The sequence below is a fragment of the Petromyzon marinus genome, chromosome 2 (genome assembly GCF_048934315.1).
Source record: "Petromyzon marinus isolate PM22_M1 ecotype Great Lakes invasive population chromosome 2, UKy_Petmar_22M1.pri1.0, whole genome shotgun sequence".
Classification (NCBI taxonomy): Eukaryota; Metazoa; Chordata; class Hyperoartia; order Petromyzontiformes; family Petromyzontidae; genus Petromyzon; species Petromyzon marinus.
This window is the reverse complement of record NC_133668.1, coordinates 3,910,886-3,938,640: the sequence shown is the minus strand read 5'-3', so window position 1 is coordinate 3,938,640 and position 27,755 is coordinate 3,910,886. Positions and strand designations below refer to the sequence as shown.

At 50.1% G+C, this 27,755-nt stretch overlaps 1 protein-coding gene across 1 annotated transcript in view; it reads left to right on the top strand.

Moving 5' to 3' along the window:
• The window catches only part of C2H10orf67 (chromosome 2 C10orf67 homolog), a 32,054-nt gene extending 13,892 nt beyond the window's left edge, over positions 1–18,162 (top strand). Inside the window, exons 8-15 of the mRNA XM_032966494.2 lie at positions 403–468; positions 1,011–1,076; positions 6,258–6,419; positions 8,037–8,125; positions 9,193–9,258; positions 10,005–10,092; positions 11,476–11,563; positions 11,936–18,162. Of these exons, the coding sequence (XP_032822385.2) occupies positions 403–468; positions 1,011–1,076; positions 6,258–6,419; positions 8,037–8,125; positions 9,193–9,258; positions 10,005–10,092; positions 11,476–11,563; positions 11,936–12,018 (708 nt within the window). The 3' untranslated portion in view covers positions 12,019–18,162. The remainder of the gene's footprint in view (positions 1–402; positions 469–1,010; positions 1,077–6,257; positions 6,420–8,036; positions 8,126–9,192; positions 9,259–10,004; positions 10,093–11,475; positions 11,564–11,935) is intronic.
• The last annotated feature ends 9,593 nt before the right edge of the window (positions 18,163–27,755 follow it).

Below are 27,755 nucleotides of genomic sequence, written 5' to 3'. Positions count from 1 at the left end.
CACTCCATTCGTGTAAAGTAACAGTGGCGTGTGATTCCAATAAAATTTGCGTAAAGTGTAAATCATTGTTTCTCACATCCACAATTCGATTCATGTATCATGAGCATAGGAATATATTTTAATCGATTAACCAATGCTTTGTTACGTACCAAGTAAACATGGTAGTCCACCCGGAATGCCAAACACTCTAAAGATCTTACAAACCTATGAATGCTGCACATTTCTGGCCTCCACCCAATCCCATTACTACTTCCCACCCACCTTGCTGTGTCGTTCTCTGTGCGTCTGGGAGGGTGAGCAGGGTGCAGACACCCCCTCCCCGCCCCCCCCCCCCCCCCCCATGTACCATCCAACGCCTGATAGTGGCGCACGTGTGGTTACCATCCCCTGTGTCCTGTGCAGCTGCAAGAGGAGCGCGATGGACTGAGGGCAGCGCTGGAGAGGGAGCAGGCGCTCCACAGCTCACAGGTGCCACGGCGCTGGCGCCCGCGCCGCTCCCACACCACTCCCACGCCGCGACGACACAATACGACGTGGATTTATGTAGAGTCCACGTGCAGCCCTTTTGTCACTGCTGGATGAGGGCCTCCCGATGCCTGTACGTAGTCTTAGAGGTTGTTTGGCCACAGTTCACCACTCCCGGTAAGTGCGTGCTGGCGAGGGCAGAGAGCTTAAACCAAGTATACTTGTTTAACTTGGTGAGAGCATAGAAGCACAGTACAACAATGGATTTTGCTGCTCTGTCCTCTGATGCCCACAATGTAGCATAACCCCACAGCAGCCTATAACAATCGGTTTTATGCATGGCGGTTGATATATGATATGATAGAGGATCTATGGAAGGTGAACAGAAAGGGTGTATATATGGTGTGTATCGAAAGTCTATGGAGCGTGACTTATAGGCTTTATATTTAGTACATATAGGGGCATTACTAAAATTCTCACCTGCGACCAGGTCACTGAGGCCCGCACCTGCCACATAGTAACCACAGCCATGTGCCGATGTTCAGCTGCAGAAGCAGAGAGAGAGCCTGGAGAAGGAAGCCAAGCAGAGGCTGTCGTCGATGAAGATGGAGGTGAGTGTGCGCTCTGCACCGCCGTCGTTCGTAACTCGTTTCACATTGAGCCCAGAGACAAATTGGCTCGCAATTACCATTTCAGATGGCTGGGCATTGGTAATATTATTCAAATGTACCTGGAAGTGTGTGCTGCTTGGGATCGAGGGTACCCTTCATTTGGCTGGGAGGGAGAAGGGCTGGTTCTGCGGCTGAGGGAACACAGAAGCACTCTCTAGCTTGAAGTTGGCTCCAGGACACCGGGTTTCAGGCCGCGGAATGGGCACAGCAGGCGGCCCCTGTGGCGCCATTCCAGCGCCATCAGAAAGGGGCATTTATTGTTTGTTTTAATGTCCTGGCATCTCGTGGCAAGGCAACGCCACACATTCTTTTGGTGGGAGACAATAATCAGTGACCGAACAAAAATCTACGCTTACACAAAAAAGTAGCCGCGCATCAGAATGCGACCATCGTTCACTACTAGCACTGCCGTATTGCCACATTTTATGAGAAGTTGGGTTAATTAAAATTGTATTAAAAAAAGTGTCCTTCCTTAAAAACGAAGTAGTGCAGCAGTGCCCTCGCTTACAGTGGTGGTGCGACGCCCGTGCACAAGTCGTGCGGCATGGGGCAGCCTCACAGCCCACAGTGTGCCAGCAGCCTCACAGCCCACAGTGTGCCAGCAGCCTCACAGCCCACGGTGTGCCGGCAGCCTCACAGCCCACAGTGTGCCAGTAGCCTCACAGCCCACAGTGTGCCAGCAGCCTCACAGCCCACAGTGTGCCAGTAGCCTCTCAGCCCACAGTGTGCCAGCAGCCTCACAACCCACAGTGTGCCAGCAGCCTCACAGCCCACAGTGTGCCAGTAGCCTCTCAGCCCACAGTGTGCCAGCAGCCTCACAGCCCACAGTGTGCCAGTAGCCTCACAGCCCACGGTGTGCCGGCAGCCTCACAACCCACATTGTGCCAGCAGCCTCCCAGCCCACGGTGTGCCAGCAGCCTCCCAGCCCACAGTATGCCAGTAGCCTCACAGCCCACAGTCTGCCAGTAGCCTCACAGCCCACAGTGTGCCAGCAGCCTCACAACCCACATTGTGCCAGCAGCCTCACAGCCCACGGTGTGCCAGCAGCCTCCCAGCCCACAGTATGCCAGTAGCCTCACAGCCCACAGTGTGCCAGCAGCCTCACAACCCACAGTGTGCCAGCAGCCTCATAGCCCACGGTGTGCCAGCAGCCTCACAACCCACGGTGTGCCAGCAGCCTCACAGCCCACAGTGTGCCAGTAGCCTCTCAGCCCACAGTGTGCCAGCAGCCTCACAACCCACAGTGTGCCAGCAGCCTCACAGCCCACAGTGTGCCAGTAGCCTCTCAGCCCACAGTGTGCCAGCAGCCTCACAGCCCACAGTGTGCCAGTAGCCTCACAGCCCACGGTGTGCCGGCAGCCTCACAACCCACATTGTGCCAGCAGCCTCCCAGCCCACGGTGTGCCAGCAGCCTCCCAGCCCACAGTATGCCAGTAGCCTCACAGCCCACAGTCTGCCAGTAGCCTCACAGCCCACAGTGTGCCAGCAGCCTCACAACCCACATTGTGCCAGCAGCCTCACAGCCCACGGTGTGCCAGCAGCCTCCCAGCCCACAGTATGCCAGTAGCCTCACAGCCCACAGTGTGCCAGCAGCCTCACAACCCACAGTGTGCCAGCAGCCTCATAGCCCACGGTGTGCCAGCAGCCTCACAACCCACGGTGTGCCAGCAGCCTCACAGCCCACAGTATGCCAGCAGCCTCACAGCCCACGGTGTGCCAGCAGCCTCACAGCCCACGGTGTGCCAGCAGCCTCACAGCCCACGGTGTGCGTTATCTCCACAGGATGTCAACAGAGCCCAAAGTAACCAAACGCACCGGCAGGCACCGGTTTGCACAAATACCGTCGCCGCCACCGGCGCTGAATTACAGCCATAAAAGAGTGTTGCGAGAGCGGCGTTTTGTGTTTATTTTTCGTGTTATCTGAAAATTACTTGACAATACAGAACGACCCTAACCGCTAGTTCCTATGGCACAGATAGACAGAAATGGTGCCATTGCTATTATGTTTTCTTTTTAAACTGTGGGAGTCCTAAAATGATGACGAAATGTCTGTTATTAATTTTTTTATTGTTGCCGTTTCTGGCCGACTGCGTGCACATTCACACCTTGTGTGGATTTTTTTTGTTAATTGACAAGACACCAAATTACTGTTGAACGGCTTGCAAGCATCACCTCGCAAATTAGAACCATGCCCGTCCGGAATTGTGAAACAGTCAGGAGAGACCGGTCACAGTGTTGTATACCATGACCAGTGCATCCCGTCGGGAAGAGAGCATCCGTAACCTTGAAATATCTTGGCAATGATACGAAGAGTTACTTTGCCTCACCGCCTAATCTGCTCTTCTTAAGCAAGCTTGTTGAAGAGTTTGTCGCCCGAGCAGCTGCAATAGTATCCAGAACAATACACCTTTGTATGATGTAAATTAGGCAGGGTTTATATTGTGATTGGCTACCTACTCCTAGCGAAGGACAAGGGGGCGATCTGTGCATACTGACCATGTGAGATTTAATGCAGCCAGGGGAGATGGGACTGAGACCAATAAACTTACTGCACTTCAGAACCAAATTTTGTCTCAGGCTTTGCCTGATAAGCATCCCATCTTGCTTTTGTCACTTCACTCTGAACCGAATTGGGAGATGCAGTCATGATAAAATGTTTTATAAATGCAAATTGTATGATACGCATTTTTCCTAACCCAGGGTATAAGCAGTAATTGTTCATTGCTATAAAACAGCGTTTTCAGGGTGGAACAATTCACTACACTAATGAATCGATGAATTGTAGAGATGTATTTCACCTCCAGTGGCTGTAGTGATGGCATCAGCCCATTACATACAACTTATATACAAGTTGGAAAACAGTAATTCTTCATTCTTACCTTTCTACGCATGTTTCCTGACCTAGTAGATTAGATATTAATTGACAAAGAGTGCATCAGTGTAACCTTTGCTCGCTCTGGCTTTAGGATCTATACTTTAATCTTGATTTGAAGCTTTCGTTTCTAACTACGTGACTTTACCGAAAGAACCAAAGAGTATGGATCTATACTTTGACGCCTCTGGGCAGGTACTTATAAAGCAAGAATTAAAAAAAACATGCATGCTGTTGCATCTGCTTTACAATATGTCATCGCACGCGTACTCTTTACACCCCCGCCCCCCCGAATCCTATAGAGCGGCTGATATTTAATCCACGCAGAAACGATCAAGGATTAATACAATTAACGTTTTTAAGCAAACGGATAATCCACACCGCCGGACTATCAAACTAATTTGAAGGCCAATGTAGACGCATTATTATCGAGGCTTCACCCCCCCTTCCCCCCGTTTCCTATGCGTACGTACATTATCAGTAGACTCCCCCCATACGCAAGCGTACGCATTTGAGTTACCCCCCCCCGCTCCCCCCTCCATGCGTACGTACTAAATGGATGGCCCCTAAAACCGACCGACTCTGTTGGGTTGTCTTCTGTGCCCCGCCGGCAGGCAACAACGGGGTGGCGTTGGGGGGGGGGAGCTCGCGGCTGTGGTTTGGCCCCCGGGGTCCCTTCAACGCGAGCCGATACGCGCGCGCGCGTGCGGTTTGAGAGTTAATGTACAACTTATATTGCCGGAGGAGGACCATGCCGGCAGTCGGCAGCGCAAAAAATACGCGCACAGACCTCGCTTTATGAAGCTGGGGTTTTTTTTTAAATCTGTTATTTGTTTTCAAATCGTACAAACTTCCTCCGCGGTTGCCATATACATTGATAGTGTGGATATGCCTGGACACAATGAGCCACCCCGTTACCCGCGGTAATACTCCCCCGTGAGCCACCGGTTCCAATTAAAATAAATATACACAGCCCAAATATAAAAAGGCGAGCATTGCTGAGCACTGTGTAAATATTTAGAAGTGACTTTTATGTGACTTTTTCATTAATTAACAGGTCCCCCATCCGGTCCACAAATTGCCCCTCAAATATCATTTTGCAAGAGCGTGTTGAGGCACTTTTTGCTTGTTTAAACAAAGGCTGCCAGATGATATTGGTTTGTAAAATAGATTGTGTTATAGAGAGAGATGAATTGAGGTATTCCTTTATATAATTACATAATCAAAATTCTAGAATTACCCACAATGTTCACAACCATCAATAATGGGTTATTATCCACTTTTTTTATTAATTACATCTGTAGGTCCGGTTTCCTTTTTGGAAACCCCTATGATAGAAGAGAGCCAGGAATCCCACTGAGAAACAAGCTACAGGCATGTGCCTGATAGAATTTGAGGTTCTACTTTAGAGGCGCCACGGAGGAGAGATGTTAAGTCCCCTGCGTGGTATGAAAGAGGTTATGGGTTTGATCCCAATCCTGACGCCTGCTGTATACTTGGAGTTTGCATGTCTCCTCTCTCCCCGTGGTCACATGGATTTTTCTCCGGGTCCTCTGGTTTTTCCCTCCACATTTAGAATCGTGAATTTAGAGTAATGTGGCTGCTGTAAATTTCTACAAAGTAAGCCATTCATCATGGGACCTCCTTTGCCAGTACCCAAATATGATAATATGTTTTTCCCCTTTTTTCTGGCAACAAAACAGGTGTTAAGATGTTAAAACACCAAACTGAAACCTTTTACAAGGAATAATGTCTGCATTAACCACAATGCTTGTGGTCAGAATGCAAAAAAACATACTCTGATAATATATGCATTGTCCTTTAAACTGATTGGTCCACACCAGAGACAGCTTTCTTCTGAGCCTCGTCTCAAACGGTGTTAGACCAGAGGACGTCCTCTGTTTCATGGACAATGCATATATTATCAGAGCATGTTTTTTGTTTGCATTCTGACCACAAGCATTGTGGTTAATGCAGACATGATTCCTTGTAAAAGGTTTCAGTTTGGTGTTTTAAAATCTTAACACAGCTGTTTTGTTGCCAGAAAAAAAGGGGAAAAACCTATTCTCATGAGCCATTTCGCTGAGCTATAATTTGTGATAGTCAGGTCACTTCTGAAAAAGAACTACTATATAGCTCAGAGGACCTTATCTGGTAAAATAAAAAAAAAATCGTTTCAGAGTACCAGGATCTGCCAGACTGCACTGCTCACAGCTGTGGGTGGGGTTTTTCCGACGTGACGTCTCCAGCTGCGGGCCGAGAAGCAGAGGACAGCCGAGGCCGAGGCACTGGCCAAGCGAGAGGCGGCGGAAAAGGAGGCGGTGGAGTCAAAGAAGAGGGAGGTGGAGCGAGAATCCCTGTTCCTCAAAGATGCTCACCGGGCTGCCGAAACGGCGCAGGCCAGCGCCGCGGTAGGCACCACCCCACCTCCTCAACCCCCCCCCCCCCCCGTCTGTGTGATTGACAATGGGGACTGCAGCTAAGAATGAACGACTCTCCTTCTTTTGCGGCTCCGTCTGCCTCCAGCCACAGGGCCTCGGACTGCGATCACACGGCATTTGACCAAGGTTGTATTCAGCCGGGACTTTCCAGGTCAACGGCTCGGAAAATAATTCCACACCTGGAATGCCACATCCAGTACACCTCGCGCCTGTGGTTGTGGCTTCTATGCACATACCTACTATAGTTTGCCAGTGCCCTGGAAAATGTTCAGTGGAAAATTAAGCCCTGTATGAACAATTTACCCCTCTCTCCCTGCAATTTGATTGTCACGAATCATGGTCACAATTTCATTCAAGAATGAGTTCTTATTTGTCTCATTTGTACTGTCCCATTTATGTTGTCTGCCTTGTATGTACCATCTTGTTTATTCCATTCAGCTAAAATTTGTGTTTCTATAACTCCAGTCCTGACAATCTCGTTGTGGAGCAGAAAATCCGTGATTATCAACCATCGGGTTTGTGCAACGTAGCATATTAATTTGCATATGGTTGGATACGATTGGTAATTTCAGAAAGTTTTACCATGTGGGGACATGAGGTCTGGAATACGAGAAACATTGGTCCCAATGTATCATATTAATATTACGTGCTTCATCATTATCAGCTCTGATCCATTCACTGCTGGATCTTCAACCGTGTTTTGATAATTATTTTGTATAAGTAGGTGCCTCAGTTATTACATTGTAAATATTGTCGGTTTACTCTCCTACACTTCGGTGTGCTGTACTAGTAACTAATTGGCACGTTTTGTTTACGTGACAAACCTTACTAACTGGCTGTGTCGGGTGGTGGTGGGTTAACGGCTACATTAATATTTTCAAGCGATCTAACCCCAAAAAAAACTTTTATAATGAAAGCCAGTGTTTACAGCTCCGCAAACGACCTGTGCCCTCGTCAACACTAGCACCCGGTCTGACAACCGTACGCTTCGTACACGACACCACACACCGCCACAAAGAGGGTCGTGTGCACTCGTCCGTGGGAGATGGCGTGGTCGGTGCGATATTGATTGAGTTATTCTGAGGCTTTGTCGTGACGTCGCATGCAATAAACCCCAGCAACAATTTGCCAATTGTGGCTGATTAGAAATTTCAGGGCGAGCGTAAACCAGAGAAAGAGAGGAGCCTGTGTGGCAGCCGTGCCCAGCTCTGTGAAGAGGAGTCCACAAGACCGTTGCTCTTTCATATATTTGATGTTGTTCATCTTTAAACAAAGTAATATTCCTAAACCTGGAATTAGTTTAAATTATGTTTGAACTTAGGAACCTGTTTTTAAATATTTGGTTTATTTCCAGTCTCCCTTGAGAAAGAAACTTCTGGTCTCAATAGACCTCCCAACCTCTTTTTTAACAATGGCAATTAGATCATCCCTTTTCAGGAGTTAACCTGGAGGTGGGACTTTCTCTGCGATCCACAGAACACCTTTCCTTGCCGAGGACATTTCCCATCACAGAACTGTTGCCGGTGTCGTTTTTTGAGCTTGATGTCTATCCGCCCCTTGGTGCGTGATTTTTCCACTCGCCTGCAGGCCAGGGCCTCTGCTAAAAGCAAACGAGAGTCTCCAAGAAGCTGGGAAGGAGGAGCGGAGACGGAAGACCAGAGGGCCCAGATCACACGGTGCGGGAGTGTCGAGCCCTGCGTGTGTTTGAGACCTCCCTGTCAGCTTGTCTCGGCGCTGCCCGTCGGCCGTGCAAGAGCCAATGGCGATGGGTCATGGGAAGCAGCGCAGCGGGGTTGGCACGGGCCCTGGGGCAAGGAATAAAAGGGGCCTCCTGTCCCACTTTCTTCCACTTTGTAGTCCGGCCTGCGGAACCCATTGCAGTTGCACCGCCGGCACAATCCATGGCTACACTACTGCTCGGGGGGTTTTTGTAGTGGTCGTTGCATCCCTTTCTAAAGTGCAGCAATGCATGCTCACAATAAGATGCAACCCAAAATAAACAGCTATTATCTTGTCGATACACACTTGGGCGGTATGCCCCATGCTGCTTGACATTTGTTTGACGCTTTATTCGTAACAAGATCAAACTGTAAACTCGTTTTCAGTCGCACTGTCGTCGCCCTGTAGTGATGTCACTGGATGAGCGCTTATACATGGCTCGAAGAATGTCTAAATATATTTAGACTATTGAGGTAAGTCATGGTAGTGAACCGCTAATCAGGATGGCACTGCACATATGCCCTGCCGCCTTATTCTTCCCAACGTGAACGTTGGTTTCTCCGTTTAATCCACTGCAAAGACAAAGACCCCCCGTATAGCCTTAACAGACTGTTGAGGTAATTGATGTTAGCGAGCACCTATCAAGGCCGACACGGCACACGAGGTGGCCAACAACCACGCCCGGCCACCTCAGTCTCCCCAGTGCCGATGTTTTTACACACTGCACCAGGTACTAATTTGAGGCTGAGTCGACCTAGGGGAGGCCCAGGACCGGTTGAGATAACCGTCGCTGATAATCGGTACTCCACTGCACGCACACCCACACTTGCCAGTACTCGCCCACGTTAAACGCACGCCTGGCAGATCGCGCAAGCGCCACATGAGGCCTCTTTAACGCAGCGCATGAGTGCGTTTTTCATCTTTCGTGATCTAAATGGGCCGGGAAATATTCGCAGCGGTTTCATCTCTTTCGGGGGCAAGCGGCGACGGTGGGTTTGTTTACCGTCTGCGCTTGTCTCAACAGCCTCATGAAGCAGCTGGAGAGGACAAACAAGATGTGGGAGCAGAAGTTTGCCGTGCTGCAGCAGAGGTGAGCGCCGGCAGCTGTGCCATCGCCGAGGAGTGCCAGGCCCTCTCCACCCTTTGCGTGCTCTCGGACCTTAGCACGGACAGCTGGTGCCTTGAAAAATCTCTCAGTTCGCATGTGATTTAGAAAATGTAATAATTGTCATTGAAATTTCATTCGGCAGGTTTTTTTTGGAGGACCTCGGTGGCCTCAATTAATCAGCGATTAAATTGCGTGATAATATACAGCATCTTTTAAGTAAACAGCTGGATGAAGGATGGTCTTTCTATGCCATATCCATTGTGGGAGTGGTTTGACCAAATTTCACCACACGGGCCAGGGCAGGTTGGTGAAGGGGTGCCCAAATTCTGTTAAGATATCAGTGAAATATTAATATAGCTATGTTGAACGTATTTCGCACCGTACTTATCCAACTGCGCTAATCGCTCAAGTGGCTGGGTTCACAGTGCAAGTGCATTGAACAACTGCGTTGCCACCCCACCCCACCACCCCAGTGACGTAAATATTGTAATAGAATGGTACTCATAACTGGGATTTTTACTGTGACACTGCCACACTAAAGGCCCTTCTGTTAAATCCTGTCACAGGGTATATAACATCTATTCACACGAAAAATGAGTGATGAAATCAACTCCACATGACGTGCCTCGGCAGTGAGCGAGCTAGCTACTTGGCCGACTCGACCACTGCAATGAGCGATGACTGCGTGCCTCGTGTGTTTCCACGCTGTGGGTTGTGTTGGCGCACAGTCTGCATGCCGTTAAGGACGAGATGTTTCTGAGGACCTCGCTTCAGCGGCAGGCGGCTATCCTGCACCATGCCGCCGTTGGCTACACGGTAAGACCCATAGGTCAAATGGCAGGGACAGCATCGCACTCGACCTCTGGCCTAAACTTTGAACTCTAACCTTTACCTTCTGTCGTGTTAACAAGCAAAAGTATAGGCACCGGCTTATCCCATATACTAGATGTCAGTTTAACAAAAAACATAGCTCTGAGCATGGCTGGCACATTTATTTTAATTGATACCCATAATCGCAATTCCTCTAGCCTTAGCCCTCTTCCTAGGCACAGCCGGAAAAAAAAAAACCGACTAGTTGGCCAGTTGGGCTTCTGCAGCACTAAAGGTATGCTGCCTGCTGCACGTAATTCAGTCTGTGCTCCTGTTGCCTTAAATCAACCAAAAAGTTCGACCTCTGTAGGTCCCCACCTCTTCTATTTAGACCCCGCCACTTCCTTGTTCGGCCCCAATGTCTTTTCCCTGTGCCTTTCCTTTTTAGACCCCACCCCTTCCTCTTCAGGCTCACCCCTTCCTCTTTAGGCCCCGCCTCTTTCTGTTTAGGCCCCACCTCTCCCCCAAGACACGGGGATTGGGCTGGTTTGGGTGGTGGTGGAGGATGTGGAAGGGGACGGGGGGGGGCAGTGTGCACACAACAGTGATAGTGGTGGGTGGCGACGGTAGGGGTGGTCCAGATTCACGACTACGACCAAAATCCGTCTTTGAGTAATGTAATAAGAGATGTGGATTTGTAAAGAATAGAATATGACGTCAACATCCTGTACACTTTGAGGCAGTGTTTGTTACGATGGTGACAGAGCAAAGAGGTTGAATAATTATCATTTTAAACCCTCGCGTCAACTTAACTTTGGTTCTAGCCCCACATCAAACCTTTACTGTAAACCTAATGCTCGCCACATCGTAACCCTCGCTCAAACCTGTAATCCTAAAACGGGCATACACCCTAACAAAAACACTAATCACCACCGTAATCTCAACCACAGCACCCAAGCCCCTCAGCCCACAGATATTTTATAACAGTGGCTCTTACTGCCTGACCGCCGAGCCCTCCGTGGTTTCCTGCAGCAATCAGGACCGCGTTGTTCTTTGGATCTCGTTATCGGCACGGGCCGCCAAGGGGGCAAGTTCACAGCACTGCCAATCGGTGACCCTGGCACACGTGGGGTCATTGCGGTGCTCATGGGCTCCAGAACAGACCGCGACAATACCGGCAGGTGCCCAGTATAGGACGTCACTGTGACCAAGCCAAAACTGAATAACGAACAAAAATTCGGGTTCCAAATGTACACACACACAGTGTGGCAGAATATCAAATGGACAATGACTACAATTTCCTTGCTGTTATTGAAATATCTCACCTGCGACGTCATGGGCTGGTATATCGCAACTTGCAATCATAACCAACAATCTTTGTCTTTGCAGCCTTACGTCAGCCAGCAAGTTTCCTCGCCGAGTGGAGGTGGCGGAGGATGGAAAGGGACCCCTGTTGGTTCGCGTGATTCACTGTGGGGTACGACAGTGCTCGCACACGGGGCACCCCAGCATGAACTCAAAACTCACTTAAAAAAAAATCTACATTGAAAACTAATTTCTTTAGAACTGCTTTTTGTGTTTGGTTTGTTGATCATCCCCCGCACCCACGATTAGCATGGTTGGCTATGTACGGTGCGAAAGAAGTTCAACATACATACATACATACACACATGCATCTATAACTTCGTCTTTTCGTAAGGTTTTAATTAAGAGCGTGGATCATCATATATGGCAGGGTTAAGGAATATTTCCCTGAAGTAAATTTTCAGATGAACTTCAGGCCACACATTCACAAAAAGAAAACCTTGGTCATTTCCTCCTCTGCCCCCCCCCCCACCTTTTACCACAGGCTCAGGGCTGTTCTTGGGTACACAGGAAGAGCCATGCCCCCTCCTGACTCGTCCGCCTGGGTCCCCAGCCACCGCCAAGTAACCCTCACAGTCATGTCTACGTTCATCTGGCACGGGGTCTGTGCCTGGTGTTGCATTGTGCTGGTGTGGACACATTTATCGCAACCATTCACGCTGCAGTTTTACACCTTCCAAACACAAAACTCAACATCCACTCAATAGCCAAAGCACAGAACTCAACATTCGTCGTTTAGCTTCGACCTAGCACCCGCTGTTATTTACACTTCAGAGAAACATTAACAACGATGCCGGGTTTCACGTGACCCTCGTGATTCATAATGGCTGGCTTTAGAACCGCATGGAGCCATTCCTTTTAATCGCTGAGAATTTCACTGAATGCAAAGTGGAAGACCTTTGGAGAGATAAAGAGGGCAGATCAAACTGAAAACCTGCAGGAGCATTGTATCCACTTCAAGTGAGACATACTTGAGTAAATTACTTTTCAAATGTCCTTTACCTTTGTCCCATTGTGCAGAAACTGGGACCTAATTCAAGTGCCGGCAGGAGATTTCTGCCAAATTAGCATTTAGCCATTGTCCCCCCAAATATTGGCAGAAAGTAGTCTTTAGCCATCATGATAATTAGTATAGGCCTCTTATCTGGTTAACTGGACATCTGAACTTGTGAGTTATATTTCATTATGTGAATCTGAGACCGCCAGCCCTTTTAACTTATTTCCACAATCAACGAATTATTTCTGGGCGATACGGGCCAAATGCATGTGATGACTACCAATCTTGTGTTTGTTGATTATGGATGATACAATTCCTCGTGCTTTTTTCGTGTAAGGGGCTGCAACCTGTTAATATTGACTCAGCTGCATGAGTCAGCGTCGTGTCTCGAGCCTTCCACGTCAACGCGTTCTCCCCCTTTCAGTTGTAAATTCAGTTGGAGGATTTTACCAACAGTCTCACTTCAAAACCCACGCTGTCTCGTTCGTCTGATCCGAGTGACATGTTTTTCTGTATTCGAAAGTGGCCATGGTGTAATCCTAGCCTCCAAGGGCATGTGTACATACAGTGAGGGAAAAAAGTATTTGATCCCCTGCTGATTTTGTACGTTTGCCCACTGACAAAGAAATTATCAGTCTATAATTTTAATGGTAGGTCTATTTGAACAGTAAGAGAGAGAATAACAACAAAAAAATCCAGAAAAACGCATGTCAAAAATATTATATATTGATTTGCATGATAATGAGGGAAATACGTATTTGACCCCTCTGCAAAACATTACTTAGTACTTGGTGGCAAAACCCTTGTTGGCAATCACAGAGGTCAGACGTTTCTTGTAGTTGGCCACCAGGTTTGCACACATCTCAGGAGGGATTTTGTCCCACTCCTCTTTGGAGATCTTCTCCAAGTCATTAAGGTTTCGAGGCTGACGTTTGGCAACTCGAACCTTCAGCTCCCTCCGCAGATTTTCTATGGGATTAAGGTCTGGAGACTGGCTAGGCCACTCCAGGACCTTAATGTGCTTCTTCTTGAGCCACTCCTTTGTTGCCTTGGCCGTGTGTTTTTGGTCATTGCCATGCTGGAATACCCATCCACGACACATTTTCAATGCCCTGGCTGAGGGAAGGAGGTTCTCACCCAAGATTTGATGGTACATGGCCACGTCCATCGTCCATTTGATGCGGTGAAGTTGTCCTGTCCCCTTAGAAAAACAACCCCAAAGCATAATGTTTCCACCTCCATGTTTGACGGTGGGGATGGTGTCCTTGGGGTCATAGGCAGCATTCCTCTTCCTCCAAACACGGCAAGTTGAGTTGATGCCAAAGAGCTCCATTTTGGTCTCATCTGACCACAACACTTTCACCCAGTTGTCCTCTGAATCATTCAGATGTTCATTGGCAAGCTTCAGACGGGCATGTATATGTGCTTTCTTGAGCAGGGGGACCTTGCGGGCGCTGCAGGATTTCAGTCCTTCACGGCGTAGTGTGTTACCAATTGTTTTCTTGGTGACTATGGTCCCAGCTGCCTTAAGATCATTGACAAGATCCTCCCGTGTAGTTCTGGGCTGATTCCTCACTGTTCTGATGATCATTGCAACTCCACGAGGTGAGATCTTGCATGGAGCCCCAGGCCGAGAGAGATTTACAGTTCTTTTGTGTTTCTTCCATTTGCGAATAATCGCACCAACTGTTGTCACCTTCTCACCAAGCTGCTTGGCAATGGTCTTGTAGCCCATTCCAGCCTTGTGTAGGTCTACAATCTTGTCCCTGACATCCTTGGAGAGCTCTTTGGCCTTGGCCATGGTGGAGAGTTTGGAATCTGATTGATTTATTGCTTCTGTGGACAGGTGCCTCTTATACATGTAACAAGCTCAGATTAGGGGCACTCCCTTTAAGAGTGTGCTCCTAATCTCAGCTCGTTTCTTGTATAAAAAACACCTGGGAGCCAGAAATCTTTCTGATTGAGAGGGGGTCAAATACTTATTTCCCTCATTAAAATGAAAATCAATTTATAACATTTTTGACATGCGTTTTTCTGGCTTTTTTTGTTATTCTGTCTCTCACTGTTCAAATAAACCTACCATTAAAATTATCGACTGATCATTTATTTGTCAGTGGGCAAATGTACAAAATCAGCAGGGGATCAAATACTTTTTCCCTCACTGTACGGGCACACTAGTGAGTGTAAAATCACAGCACATGCAGTCTCTTTGGCCAACTTGCATTATTTTTCTTGTGGGAAATGAAATTCTTGTGACAAGGGCAGTCGCATAACTTTTAAGGACTTAAGGTCCTTAATGTTTTAGCTTTTTTTTCATTTTCGCAATATGTGCTAAAAGCATGAAATCATGAGGCAAAACATTTACTTCGCAGTGAGCAATGCACTACCCTGTGTCAGAGAATAACTTAAGATATTGATGAACTACTGGAGTAGACAACTTTTACACACCTTGCAAATGACGCCCATCACATGTTCATTCTCAACTATAAAAAAAACCTCTACTTTTTATTTTACCAGGTAAGGCCCACTGAGCTTTGTAGTTATTTTTCAGAAGCAACCTGGACACAAACGATAGCTCAACGAAGTGGCTTATCATGTGGACATGTATAGCAACCAAATACTCTAAACGCACGTTTGCAAATGTGGAGGGAACGACCGGAGGACTCGGAGAAAAATCCATGCAACCACAGAGAGAACGCGCAAACACCAAATATGCTGCAGGCGTCAGGGTCGGAGACGAACCCACAACCTCCTGTATACCAGGAAAGGTAGTTAACAGGTGAGGTACTTAACATCTAGACACCGTGGCACCCTCAGAACTGCAATGACTGAAGCTACCCTAAAACATCCGGTTTAACCAGGGGCGGCTAAAACCTGGATTTGAACTTCGTCTCTCAGCAGTGCTGGGCTTCGTGTGTCCAACCCCTAAGCCATCCACCTGCCAGGATTTGAGATCTTTTCATCCTGGAAGTTGAGCTCTTGGGTTGTATGCCCATGCTTTTTTTGTATTTAAAAAGAAAAACAGGTAGGCACATTATGTTTTTAAAATCAATTCTCAACAACAGTGACGAGTCGACGAGTCACTCCTGCGGCACATTATGTTTTTAAAATCAATTCTCAACAACAGTGACGAGTCGACGAGTCACTCCTGCGGAACATGAAGACTGGACAATCTGCCTCCTGAGGAATATTCTATGTGGCTGTGTTTTCGACTCGAGTCCTTGCAATCCCACTCTGGTCCACATTTCCGTGACTGCAGATCTCGTATACTCGCGGTCAAATTAAGACGCTGCGCCCCTCGTTATGGTTGATCATTACGGAAATCTGTACCGTGGTGGTGGGGCGGATGACTGGAGTTGTGGGTGACTGGAGTTGTGGAACGCTGTCCTCTTGGACCAGTTTAGTCCCGAAACTCCCATCGTCCCGCCGGTAGGGGGCACGCAGATGCTACGGCTCAAGATCCAGACAAGGGTGCGACTCCCCGTGGGGGCCCTGTGCGTGTGGAGATCACTCGCGCGACGCTGCTGTTGCGCTGTGGATGCGGGGGTTGGTGGATTATGCAGAGATGAACATCGTCGTGTGTTGAAAGGCTCCCAAAACACACAGAGGGATTCAAGATGGCTAGGCAATAGCAGGAGATGAAGTGGCTTCCTGATTCGTCTTTGCGGACTTGTGTTATTCCCTCGTATGCGCGGTGGGTTTTCTCCATAAGCTAGAGGTGTATTCATATCAATTCGGATCCATCAAAGATATGTTCCCGATAAAATATGATTGGATTCAGTGAGGCTTTCTCGATACATGGAGGATAATTTAAAACATGTTTCTAAACATTACAACGTATGTTTATTTCCATAATCTCTCCACGAGTGTGACTCCATTATTTACAAGATGATCTTGTGTGCAACGTTTTCCCCCAACGCCTTGTCTTGTGTTTTTGCGAGAGAGAGAGAGAGAGTGGAAACGGAGAAAACCTCACGGGTACCGGGGATAACAGCTCCAGGGGTCGTTCCGGGCACTTTTGAAAAATGCCCATTTAATTTTAAATGCAGTGGTGAGTGCTGTCTGCTGCACGGTTTATAACTGTGACCGTCATAAATAGTCATTCACCCTGCGTTGACCCTGGCAATGAGTGTACACCTCGGTGACGTTGCAACGAATGATCGGCGATTGCCGGTTATTGATTTCTTCCACACTTTTTTGTGAGGGTCTAATATTCACATGTGGGTGACATATTGTTAGCGCACTCTGCTATGAACCCAGCGACTTCAGAATCACAATATGTATTCATACTGGAGGAGTCCGATGAGCTATGAAGCTCTTTTTCGCAGATGTCCAGTAGGGGCACGGGGTAAGCACGTTACAACAACAAACAGTACAAAAGCACGATCGGAGTGCAGCGTACAAGCAAGGTAAACAAATCACCCAAAAACAAACAAATACAACAGGAAACCATCCCCATTCCACCAGAAGCGAGACATGGCCACAAATGAAAGCTCAACAAATACATTTCGATTTAAAGCTTTCGTGACTGCAGGGATTCATATTCTTGGTTCTTTCGGTAAAGTCACCACGTAGAAGGGAAATAATACAAATGAAACAATTGTTTTATTATTATTTTATTTGTATTCTTTTATCATTTCCCTTCTACGCGACTTTACCGAAAGAACCAAGAATACTCAACAAATAACTTAAGTTTACTTTCTAGCCACGGCTAAATTCAGTGGAGCATGATATCTCGCCTGGTCCTGCACCCTCTTCATCAGTCCGTACTTATTTCTTTCCTATGGTTGATGTAGTTGCATACATTTTTTCATTGACTGGTTCACATAATTGTCAATGGTGTTGGCCGTGAGCAGGAATTGAACTCTGGACGCCAGGTATGTAGCGTGGCGCGCTTAAGGGGCCGTCCATAAATGACGTCACGCGATTTTGGACGATTTTTTACCCCCCCCCCCCCTTTGTCATACGGCGTCACAATAAGTCAGACCCCCCTCAAATTTGTCGTCACAAAGCTCTGCCCCCCCCAAAAATAAGACATGCTTCAAATCGCTTTAAACTATTGTCGATGTGCGTATTTAATGTGGCGCTGCACTCTGATGTTGTAGGAGAAAACATTTATTAAAAGGTCTATTGAATTAAGTAGAACGTGTTGTCTATATTTGTTTAAAGTTGCGCATTTTGATGTGACGTCACATTACTCAACCCCCTCGTCACACATCGTCACAAATGTCTGACACCCCCCCCCCCCTCTAGGTGCGTGACGTCATTTATGGACGGCCCCTAACACTTGCGCCACCGCTCCACACACCGCCAGCACCAAAATTAAATTTAAACCAAGCGGGAACCTGTCATACAGGAATATCGTGCAAGGTATTACCTGGGTCAGATACAATGGGGGAACACGCGAGTTTAAGCAGAGCACAGTAATGTTTTCATCACTATCGTTGAGCACTGTGATGTATTTACGTGTCGCTGGTTGGCTGTGCTAAACTTGGAGGTGTGTACACGAGAATCACGAGAGATGCGAGTACTGTGCGTTTGTAACAATCTGCGACGATCACTTTCGGAGTCCTGTTAACGTGAAATTTCACCTCGATCTCGAGTTTTTGTTGTTGTTGATCAGATATGTTATCGATGCCCTCTTATTTTGAAATCAATATCCGTGTGATGTAACCCGGGACACTCTTGCGAACAAGACCATGTTTCGTGTTGTCTCGGCGGTGTTTGCCGTCTCTTGGTGAAGTAAAACTTTCACTGACGACTGGTATCACAGGATCGATAGAAATCCCCGAGTCGGCGATGTGCGTGATGGAACCAGCCCCACGCCCAACGCCCGTTCATCGCTGTCATCTCGATACACACGCATCAGTGACCGGTGGCACAAACACCTTAAACTTAAAGTTGTCCTTGAGTTGTCCTTGAAACCTCGAACCCCCGTGTACTTATACTGTACCCACTCTACCTTGCGCGTCCCCATTTTCCCGACTCCATGTACCTCACCATAAACTATTTACTATTTTAGGGGCCGTCCATAAATGACGTCACGCACCTGGGGGTGGGGGGGTCAGACATTTGTGACGATGTGTGACGAGGGGGGGGGGGGGTGAGAAATGTGACGTCACGTAAAAATGTGCATCTTTAAATAAATATAGACAACACGTTCTACTTAATTATATAGACTTTTTAATAAATGTTTTCTCCTACAACATCAGAGTGGAGCGCCACATTAAATACGCACTACAATGACAATAGTTTAAAGCGATTTGAAGCATGCTTTTTTTTTAGGGGGGGGGGTAAAAAATCGTCCAAAATCGCGTGACGTCATTTATGGATGGCCCCTTACCAGGTAAGGCCCACTGACCTATATAGCGCTTTTTCAGAAGCGACCTGGCTATCACAAATGATGACTCAACAAAGTGGCTTATCATCACGTGGAAATGTGTAGCAGTAGAACAATTACTCTAAACGCGTTTTTCTAAACGTGGAGGGGAAAAAGCGGAGGACCCGGAGGAAAAATCCACGCGACCACGGGGAGAGAGACACCACAAAGTCCAAATATACAGCAGCAGCGGGCGTCAGGGTCGGGATCGCAGCCACGACCTCCTGTATGCCAGGCGAGGTAGTTAACATCTCCTAGCCACCGTACCTATCTCTTCGTGTCCGCATCTTGTGTCTCCGTACATTTGTCTCCCCGTATCCGCCTGTCCCCAATATCATTTCTCCTCGTCGTCGTCACCATCGGCAGCAGCAGCATCGGCTAATCGTCGTCGTCGTCATCATCAGTCGTGCTGCTTTTGATATTACGTCATTGCGTTTCGGGGCAATGATAAATGGCGGCGACCTCGTGTGGAAGTCTTCGTCCAGCAGTGGATTGTTCATGGCTGTTGATGGTGATATCTACTTGCAGCCGCGTAGAACTTGTGCACATAAGCGACCCCCTGGACGTTAATTTATAAGTACTGTAATGTACAAATATGTTTACCGGCTACAATTAATCGAACACCGTCTGCTGGGGACAGCACCAATTGGCCTCATCACGGTAGTTTTCCTGGTTGTATGGACTGATCCTCCTCATAGGAACGTGGAATGTTCCACTTCTGGCTCTTGGCTCCGGCTGAACCCCAACAACCTCTCCCCGCCGCTCGCCACACACACGACGACGATAATGATCATTGATTCACTAAGAGGGGACTCCGCGACTCTCCGACTTGGCTCATTGAGCTCGTCCCATTCTCATGGCCCAGGTGTTCCGCATCGATTCGCGTCTTCGTTGACATCGAGCGACCGACCGTCGTCTCCAGCTCTCCCCCGCTGCCACACTGATCCGGCACCACCGCTTTCAGTCCCGAGCATGAGCAGCGTCCAGTACACACCGCCCACTTGTCTGCTCCCTCTGCTCGATGTGCACGCGTCCCATTTGGGGTTTTGGTGAAGGCAAAAAAGTGTCCCCCAAACCGCCAGCCCCGTGCGACTGGGGATTTGTTTTATATCGTCTTAAGTTAAACCGGTGCCCCATAATATGTACGGAATGGTCACATGGGCAGTGTTTATCACCACAATAATCAGCGTGTAAACCGTTCAAACATTTCCTTGAACATCTCACGACATTTCAGGCGGATTTGTTGAGTTTGCAAGCAATCTGAATTTGCTGCTGCCCGCATTCTCCAATATTCGGACAGTCCCCGTTAATGTCAGGCGCTGTCCATGGACCTTCAGGCAGTCTGCGTGAATTCTGAGCGTTCCCTAAACAGCCAGAAGAATCATTTCACGTGAAAGTCCTGAATGTGTTTGAGGTAAGGCCCACCAGGTAAGGTCCACTGAGCTATGTAGCTCTTTTTCAGAAGCGACCTGGCCACAAATGATAGCTCAACGAAGTGGCTTATCACGTGGACATTTATATCAGCCAAATACTCTAAACGCGTGATGTTGATTCTAAATGTGGAGGGGAAACCCGGAGGACCCGGAGAAAAATACACGCGACCACGAGGAGAGAGACACGCAAACTCCAAATCAACAGCAGGCGAGGTAGTCTCGCTACCGTAGGAAAGGCGGACACTCGTGGTGCACGAGGACGGGGGGTGGGGGGGGGGTGTTGGGAACGCTTGGTGGCGAGTGCTTGGTCCACCTGGTGGTGGTGGTGTCGTCAAGGGGATACGCCGACCACTGGCACGAGCGACGTGCACAGCAGCAGTCACGACTTTGTCCCCTGCACCCGCACGGGCGCCCCCACAGCGGCGGTGGCTACTTCCTCGATAATTGATCACAAATCATTGCAGCAGCGTACGAATGGTGTGTCCCCGCATCACCGTGTACGGATGCAACAGGTAAAAGTGTGGCACACAGCGCATCTCCAACGCGGTCGATGCATGGTCCACGTGGAAAATCCCCAACGATTGTGAAGACATCGTCCGACACACGCAGCTTTCCGCCGACGTGGTGGACATCACGTGGAACCATTGTAGTTTTAAATTCACAACTACGGTACGCATGGCGCATACACACCAATACCAATGCCACAAAGTGACGTTGACGTCGCCACTGGACCTGTGCCAGGCCAGGTGCACTTTGAGGCCATGTGAGGTGTCGAAGGCTCGCTGGCAGGAGGTCACGGGACACCCAGGTGCCATGGGTTGGCTGACCGAGATGACTGGCAGACGCACCAGCTGTGCCCCCTTCTGTGCCAACTTGCTGCATTTCAGCCGCCCGGCGCTTCGCTCGTTGTTGCGATCGTCGCTCCTCTGCCCTCCGTTGTTCTTGGAGGGCGACTGCCTCCAACTACACACACACGTGTTGACATGATTCCTTTTGGGGCTTTATATGACCAGGTAACGATTTAAAACAAAAAAGTTCTACTTTAAATTACATCACTAACGCTTTCGACATGCCCATAAGCAAGATGGCACGCATGGGTGGTAAACGAACACGCGTTGAGTTTCTTTGGTGGCCTCTGAGTTGGATGAACACGCAAATAGCACTTGCTTTGTATCTATGATCTCGTGTATGTACCGTGTGTGTGTGTGCGCCGTGTGTGTGTGCGCCGTGTGTGCGTGTGTACCGTGTGTGTGTGTGCGTGTGTACGTGTGTGTGTGCGCCGTTTGTGTGTGTGCGCCGTGTGTGCGTGTGCGCCGTGTGTGTGCGCCGTGTGTGTGCGCCGTGTGTGTGCGCCGTGTACCGTGTGTGTGCGCCGTGTGTGCGTGTGTACCGTGTGTACCGTGCGTGCGTACCGTGTGTGTGCGCCGTGTGTACCGTGTGTACCGTGTGTGTGTGCGTGTGTACCGTGCGTGTGTACCGTGCGTGTGCGCCGTGTGTGTGCGTGTGTACCGTGCGTGTGCGCCGTGTGTGTGTACGTGTGTACCGTGCGTGTGCGCCGTGTGTGCGTGTGTACCTTGGGTGTGCGCCGTGTGTGTGTGTACGTGTGTACCGTGCGTGTGCGCCGTGTGTGTGTGTGCGTGTGTACCATGCGTGTGCGCCGTGTGTGTGTACGTGTGCGCCGTGTGTGTGTACCGTGCGTGCGTGACATCTCTGGCTGTAAATAACTCGCATCGTGTGCCCAGCACAGGTGCGCGACGGATCATAAATAAGAGTTCGGGAGGGAGGGGGGGCTATGGGGTCAAGAGCGTCGGGGAGAGAGGGGGGCAAGCGCTGAAACACCACCATGGATCAGCCCCCACCCTCGCCCCTCCATTACCAACCCCCCCTAGCCCCCACCCCTTTTCGTACACCCCCTGTTGCCCCCCGCGTCTCCTCACCCCATCCCCTACCCCCAGCCCCCACCCCCCCCCCCGACCTGGAGCCATGGACGCGAGCTCAGGTACGGACAGTGGCGAGGGGGTGACCTGAGACCCCCCCCCCCCCGTACCCGGGTTCGATCCCCTAACGCCGCGCTCCCAGACCCCTCTCCTCCTCGGGGTCGGACCCCGCGAGAGGAGCGCGCACGGGGCGGGGGAAGCCGCTGGGAACCGAGCCGGCTGCGCGTGCCCCTTTACGATTCAAATCCGACAACAACATCGGGGTGAGAGTCGTGGGCAGAACCGAAGCCGGCGCGAGCCACGTTCGGGCCTCAACAGGGTTCAGGCCGCCCCTCCCGCCAATGCTACCGAGTTGCGCAACGTTTACGCACGGCAGGTACCGCCCGTCCGATTCGCAGACGCGTCTCCATCTCTCCCCGCAAAGCGGAACAACGGCGAAGAGATTCTCCCCCTCTCCAAATCGGGGACCTTGCCAAGTTCCACGAATCCACCCTCGCTCCCTCTCTCTCTCTCTCCGCGGGCGCGCGCCCGCCGCACGGGAACGTGCCCCGCGGCGCCCTCGCGCGCCCCGCGGGTCCCCGCGCGTCTTTACGCATTCGCGGCGCGTCGAGAGAGATGCGTGCGTCCCCCGCACGCAGTCCCCTCGCTCGTGCCGTCCCCGCGGGCTCGCGGCGCCCGCGGTCGCGGCCCAACGGGGCAGGGCGTGGGGCCCGGGTCGGGCGGGCTCCGCGGGGCGTCGGGTCGAGTCGGGTCGGGTCGCCCCCTCGTCACGCTCCACTGCGCAAAGAGAGCCCCCGCGTGACGCGCTGCGCGCTGCGCCGTGGCCGCGGTGCCGGCAGCCGCGGCCACCGCGGCGCGGAGAACGCCCAGGGTTCCCGGCGTCGCGCCCAGCGGCGGCTTCTGGGCGTCAAAACTGCGCGCGACGGCCCGAGGGTTCGCGGCGGCCGGGCGGGCGTGCGGCGACGTGGGGGGGTGGGGGGGGGGGCTCCTTTAGCGAGGACAAACAAAGCACAAAACTCAGAATCTGTTGAGAAGGGAGGAGGCGAGAGAGGAGCGTTACGCGCGGGGGACGCGCCACGGTGCCCAGCTCCGGCGCCCGCGGCTTCGCTGCCTCCCGTGGGCCGCTTTGTTCCGCCGCTCAGAGACCCCCGGGTTGGCAAAGGACAGCGTCTACCTCTGTGTGTAATAGATCACGCGAAGTTGGCAAGTTTCTCTTTTGTGTGCGGGGAAAAAAAAGAGACTGTATATTTCATCCGTGTCACCCGTCCGCACCTGTGCTCGGTGCATTCAAGGGACACAAAACACCTTTTATTTTGATTTCTTTTTGCCCAAATTATTCAGAGTCCACGGTAGCCGAGGCTCGACATGATGTGCCTGGTTTCTCGTTGTGTCTATCTCAATCGGCGGGCGCCGCTCATTGTTTGAGCCCTCGACAAGCCGGTTCCCTTTTAAGAGGGGACTCGCCCCGCGCGCTCCCACTTCAATTGCAACATCTGCTTGATCGCAGGCATCAAAATATGGAGGGACAAAACATATGTAATGCTTGATTTGTTAAATCCTGGTAATGAGTTATTAACAGGGCCAGACAATGGCACATTATGGTGAGGCCCTTATGGTGACTGGAGTCACTTTATATAACGCTTGGCGGGTCCCCCCCCACCCCCCGTGATAGATGGAGCGCGGCTTCGCGGCGCCAGGTGATGTTCGGAAAATCAATGTGTTTGGGTCAACCAGAAAGACTTTCTGGATGTGAAAAATCGAGAGACATAAAATTTAATTGGCTGATTACAAAGCAGAAGGTCTGGCTTTAATTGTGCGCGCCGCTCTGCCCCCGTGAGTGCGAGCGTGTGCATGTCGCTGTATTTATGATCGGCCAGACCCCTACAGTAAATTAATTTAATGTGCAAATAAATAAATAATCGCCGTGCCACGCAGCGCAAGCTGGGGGGCGGGGGCGGGCGGGGGGGGCGATAGTAAGGGGCGGTGGGGGGTGTGAATGGGCGCGCTGGGATGAGCCGGACAGGAGAGTCCTCTGCTCGTGTTTGTCACATTTTAGAGATGTTCCAATCGGCTTGCGTTTGTGAATCACGGGGCGCAAACCCCCGGGCACGAGAGGCAATTGATTTTGGGAGGGATCTCGGATTCGTAGCCGCGCTCCGGGTTTCAGGGGACCCCCTCGCGCGGGTGAATTTGGCCTTTGCGGCTCGTGGGGTTTGGGTCCCCCCGAGACACCCGACCCCAACCCCCCACTTCCACGAGCTCAGAGGTCCCCCGTGTGTCCGCCTCGTCCCCTCGGGGCTCGGGCGCGGGGTGAGCTGTTAGCTGTCCCCGACTCCACACCTGTTGGTCGGCGTCGCAGGAGGCACGGCGCGGGGTGGCGCTGGTGCACAGAGGGGTTGTACGTGAAGGTGATGGGAAGGTGGGGGTGGATGGGGAGATGGTGTGGTGGGGGGGGGGGGGGGCTTTGGTGGTGGGAGCCAAGCGGCATCGTGGCTCCCAAAGCTCCATGAGACCCTGGAGAGTTTTTGGCTCCCACGCGGCGTTGGCCTGGACCCCCGGGGTCGTGTATCCCGGCGAGACGCGCGGCGTCGGGTGCGTTTCCCTCTCGCTCTGCCACACGGGTCACCTGCGGGAGTCCGCGAGAGACTGAAGGAGAACCAGATCGAGTGGAGGGGTGGGAGACAGTGGGGGAGGGATATCGGAGAGAGACAGAGAGGGAGAAACTGAGGCGTGTGGGGGCGTGTGCATGGGTCTACAGATGGCGGACCTTGCTAGGCATGGGGTTTGGCGACGGCTCGGGGCATCGGCCATAGGAACGGCGAGGTGGAGTTGCGAGTCAGATTATACTGAGCGGCTCCTCACTCACCATGTCAGAGCGTTCAAAGTGGCTTAGAATCGGTCCCCGCTCTTGCCAATGAGCCACGGAATTCTAAATTTGATCCCTGGCTTGGTGAATTGTACAGAATGTTATTATTGCTGGAAAGTAGACATTGGATGCCCTTGTGAGGGCACCTTCTTGTAAGCGTGGGCCGTTGTGTGATGTTGCGAAAATTCAATATTAACTCCTGAAACTTTACGACATTTTTTTAAAAATAATATATAATCACGTATGTGAAGCTACAACTGTATCCCAGCCCGCTTCTTAAACTGAAATGATAAATCTCAATTGGTTAAATAAATGATAGCAACGCAAAAATTGCCTTAGTCTTTCCTATGCGTGCTCGGAGGGGGTGCGGCGGCGGAGGGGGGGGGGGATGATTGTCTCACATTTTAAAATGTGACATTAATAAACGTTCACCTGCAATCCAGATTCAACAACCAACGTCGACAGTGACAGAAAAGCCAGGGACTCTCACGTGGCGCCCGAATAAAGGGCATCGCATTAACGTTGTGTGGACGGGTGAAGCCCCTGTCCCCGCGCACCGCCCACTCGCAAGCGGCACGAGAGGGCACCCAGCCAACTCTGTCAAGCTGGCCAGACGCGTCGGATAAAAGAGCTGACAGGCGATGGGCGCTTACCCACGATTTTACCCACCGCCACTGAGCCAACTGGGGCAGAGCGATTTCTAGATGACGGCAAAAAAAATAAACCCAGCGTTTATTCAAATTGGTCCCCAAGGTTTGGAATGATTCGTGTCTTGTTTTGTTACCTGTGGCTTGCACGGCTTGCCGTGAGCAGGAGGGTGTGTTTAAGATGCCGTCCCCCGACAGTGAGGAAGGCGGCACTGAGAGTGGAACACGGGATCACGAAGGAACAATTCGGTGGAGGTCACTTATTCAAAGACCCACTAGACTTTTAACTTTTAATAAGTTGAGCGTATCACGAGCAAAACAATCCACAAAAGCCACACATTAATGGAGCACCAATTTGCGTATGTGAGCAATTCTCACAAACGTGTTTTTTTTCTTCTAATTATAACAAACAATAAGAGTAATACGACTGAAACACTGAACGTTGGTGATGTTGGTGTACCAAAACGAAATATAGTGCTGTTACCATGTATGCGATAGATGGCCCTCTCGGTCGAGTGTTGTTTTTGTCGCAGGCTGTCAATTGAATATCTGAGAGCCTCGCGGAGGTATGTGTAGTGCATTTATGTCACGTAATGCGGCACGTCAGCGCCTAACGAGGTGTTTACGTTCCTGTCACGCGCGTCTCCTCCATTCACAACATCAACCGAGTGAAACGTTTGCAATAGGATGGAGATGAGCACCCGAGATATATTTTTTGTGGGCCATGGGTCCATGGGATTTGAAGAGGACTAACACACACCGATGTGTTGGTCGAAACTGACGCCTCGAACATTGGCGGAGACGGGAATCTTGAGAGCTTTGTAAGTGTAGACGGGCGTGTGGAACGTGATAGAGAAATTCAAACTGAACTAAACTATTTTTTTTTATTCTACCACGTAAGGCCCACTGAGCTGTAAAGTTCTTTGTCAGAAGCGACATGGCCACAAACGATAGCCCAATTAATGTACAGTAGCCAAATACTCTAATCCGGTGGTTCTTAACCTTTATTGCAGCCTTGCACCCCGTGGTTGTCAATCGTAATATAAATAAGGTTAAGAACCGCCGCTCTAAACGCAAATGCCAGGAAAAAAATCCACGCGCCCACGGGGAGAAAGACACGCAAACTCCAAATATACAACAGCAGGCGTCAGGGTCGGGATCGAACCCACGACCTCCTGTATACCAGGCGAGGGAGTTAACATCGCGTCACCGCAGCGATGCTGGAAACGAAAGCCTTAGCTGGAAATTTGGTGGAAAATAAACGCGTGACAAAGGAAACGACCTCCGTGGTGTTTTGGTGGACACGTGGAAAGGGGACACGTGAGTTGCCGAGTGTTGGAGGTGCCTGAGCAAGGCGCGGTCTCGTGTGCATACATTTAGGGTCAACCCCCCCCCCCAACGCTCCTGCCCATCTCGCCCCCACCCCCAGAATCTGCAGCCACGACTGCAGCAATCGTATCACGGTTCGACTTTAAATCAAGTCAAAGTGTATGGGCGGGTGCAGATGAGCACGTGTCATGGTGTTTTTGTATTTATACAATTCCAAATAACTACTCACATTTGTCATTAACTGCAATATAACATATATATTAAATAAATGTTGATTTAAAGCGTTCGTGACTGCAGGGATTAATATTCTTGGTTCTTTCGGTAAAAGTCACGTAGAAGGGAAACAATAAAATAATAAAAATAAAAATATAATTTATTGTTTTATATTTGTTTTATTTTATTGTTTCCCTTCCACGTGACTTTACCGAAAGAACCAAGAATATATAATAGGCTGACGTTTTGGGCAATAGCCCGTCTTCGGAGCAGAGAGCAACTGCAGAACAGGTTCGTTAACGCCTAGCCAGGTGCTCCCCATCATGTGCAGCTGTAAAGACTACGACCACCGTGTAGCCTGAACAGACTGTTGGGGCAAGTGCTGTTAGCGAGCAGTACCTATAATGCGCGCGGCTATGAACTCGCTCACCCACGCAAATCTGTGACTCGTTTGCTACAGCACTGTGACCCGTGCTGGTACGCATCAGCTCCAATAATGCAGT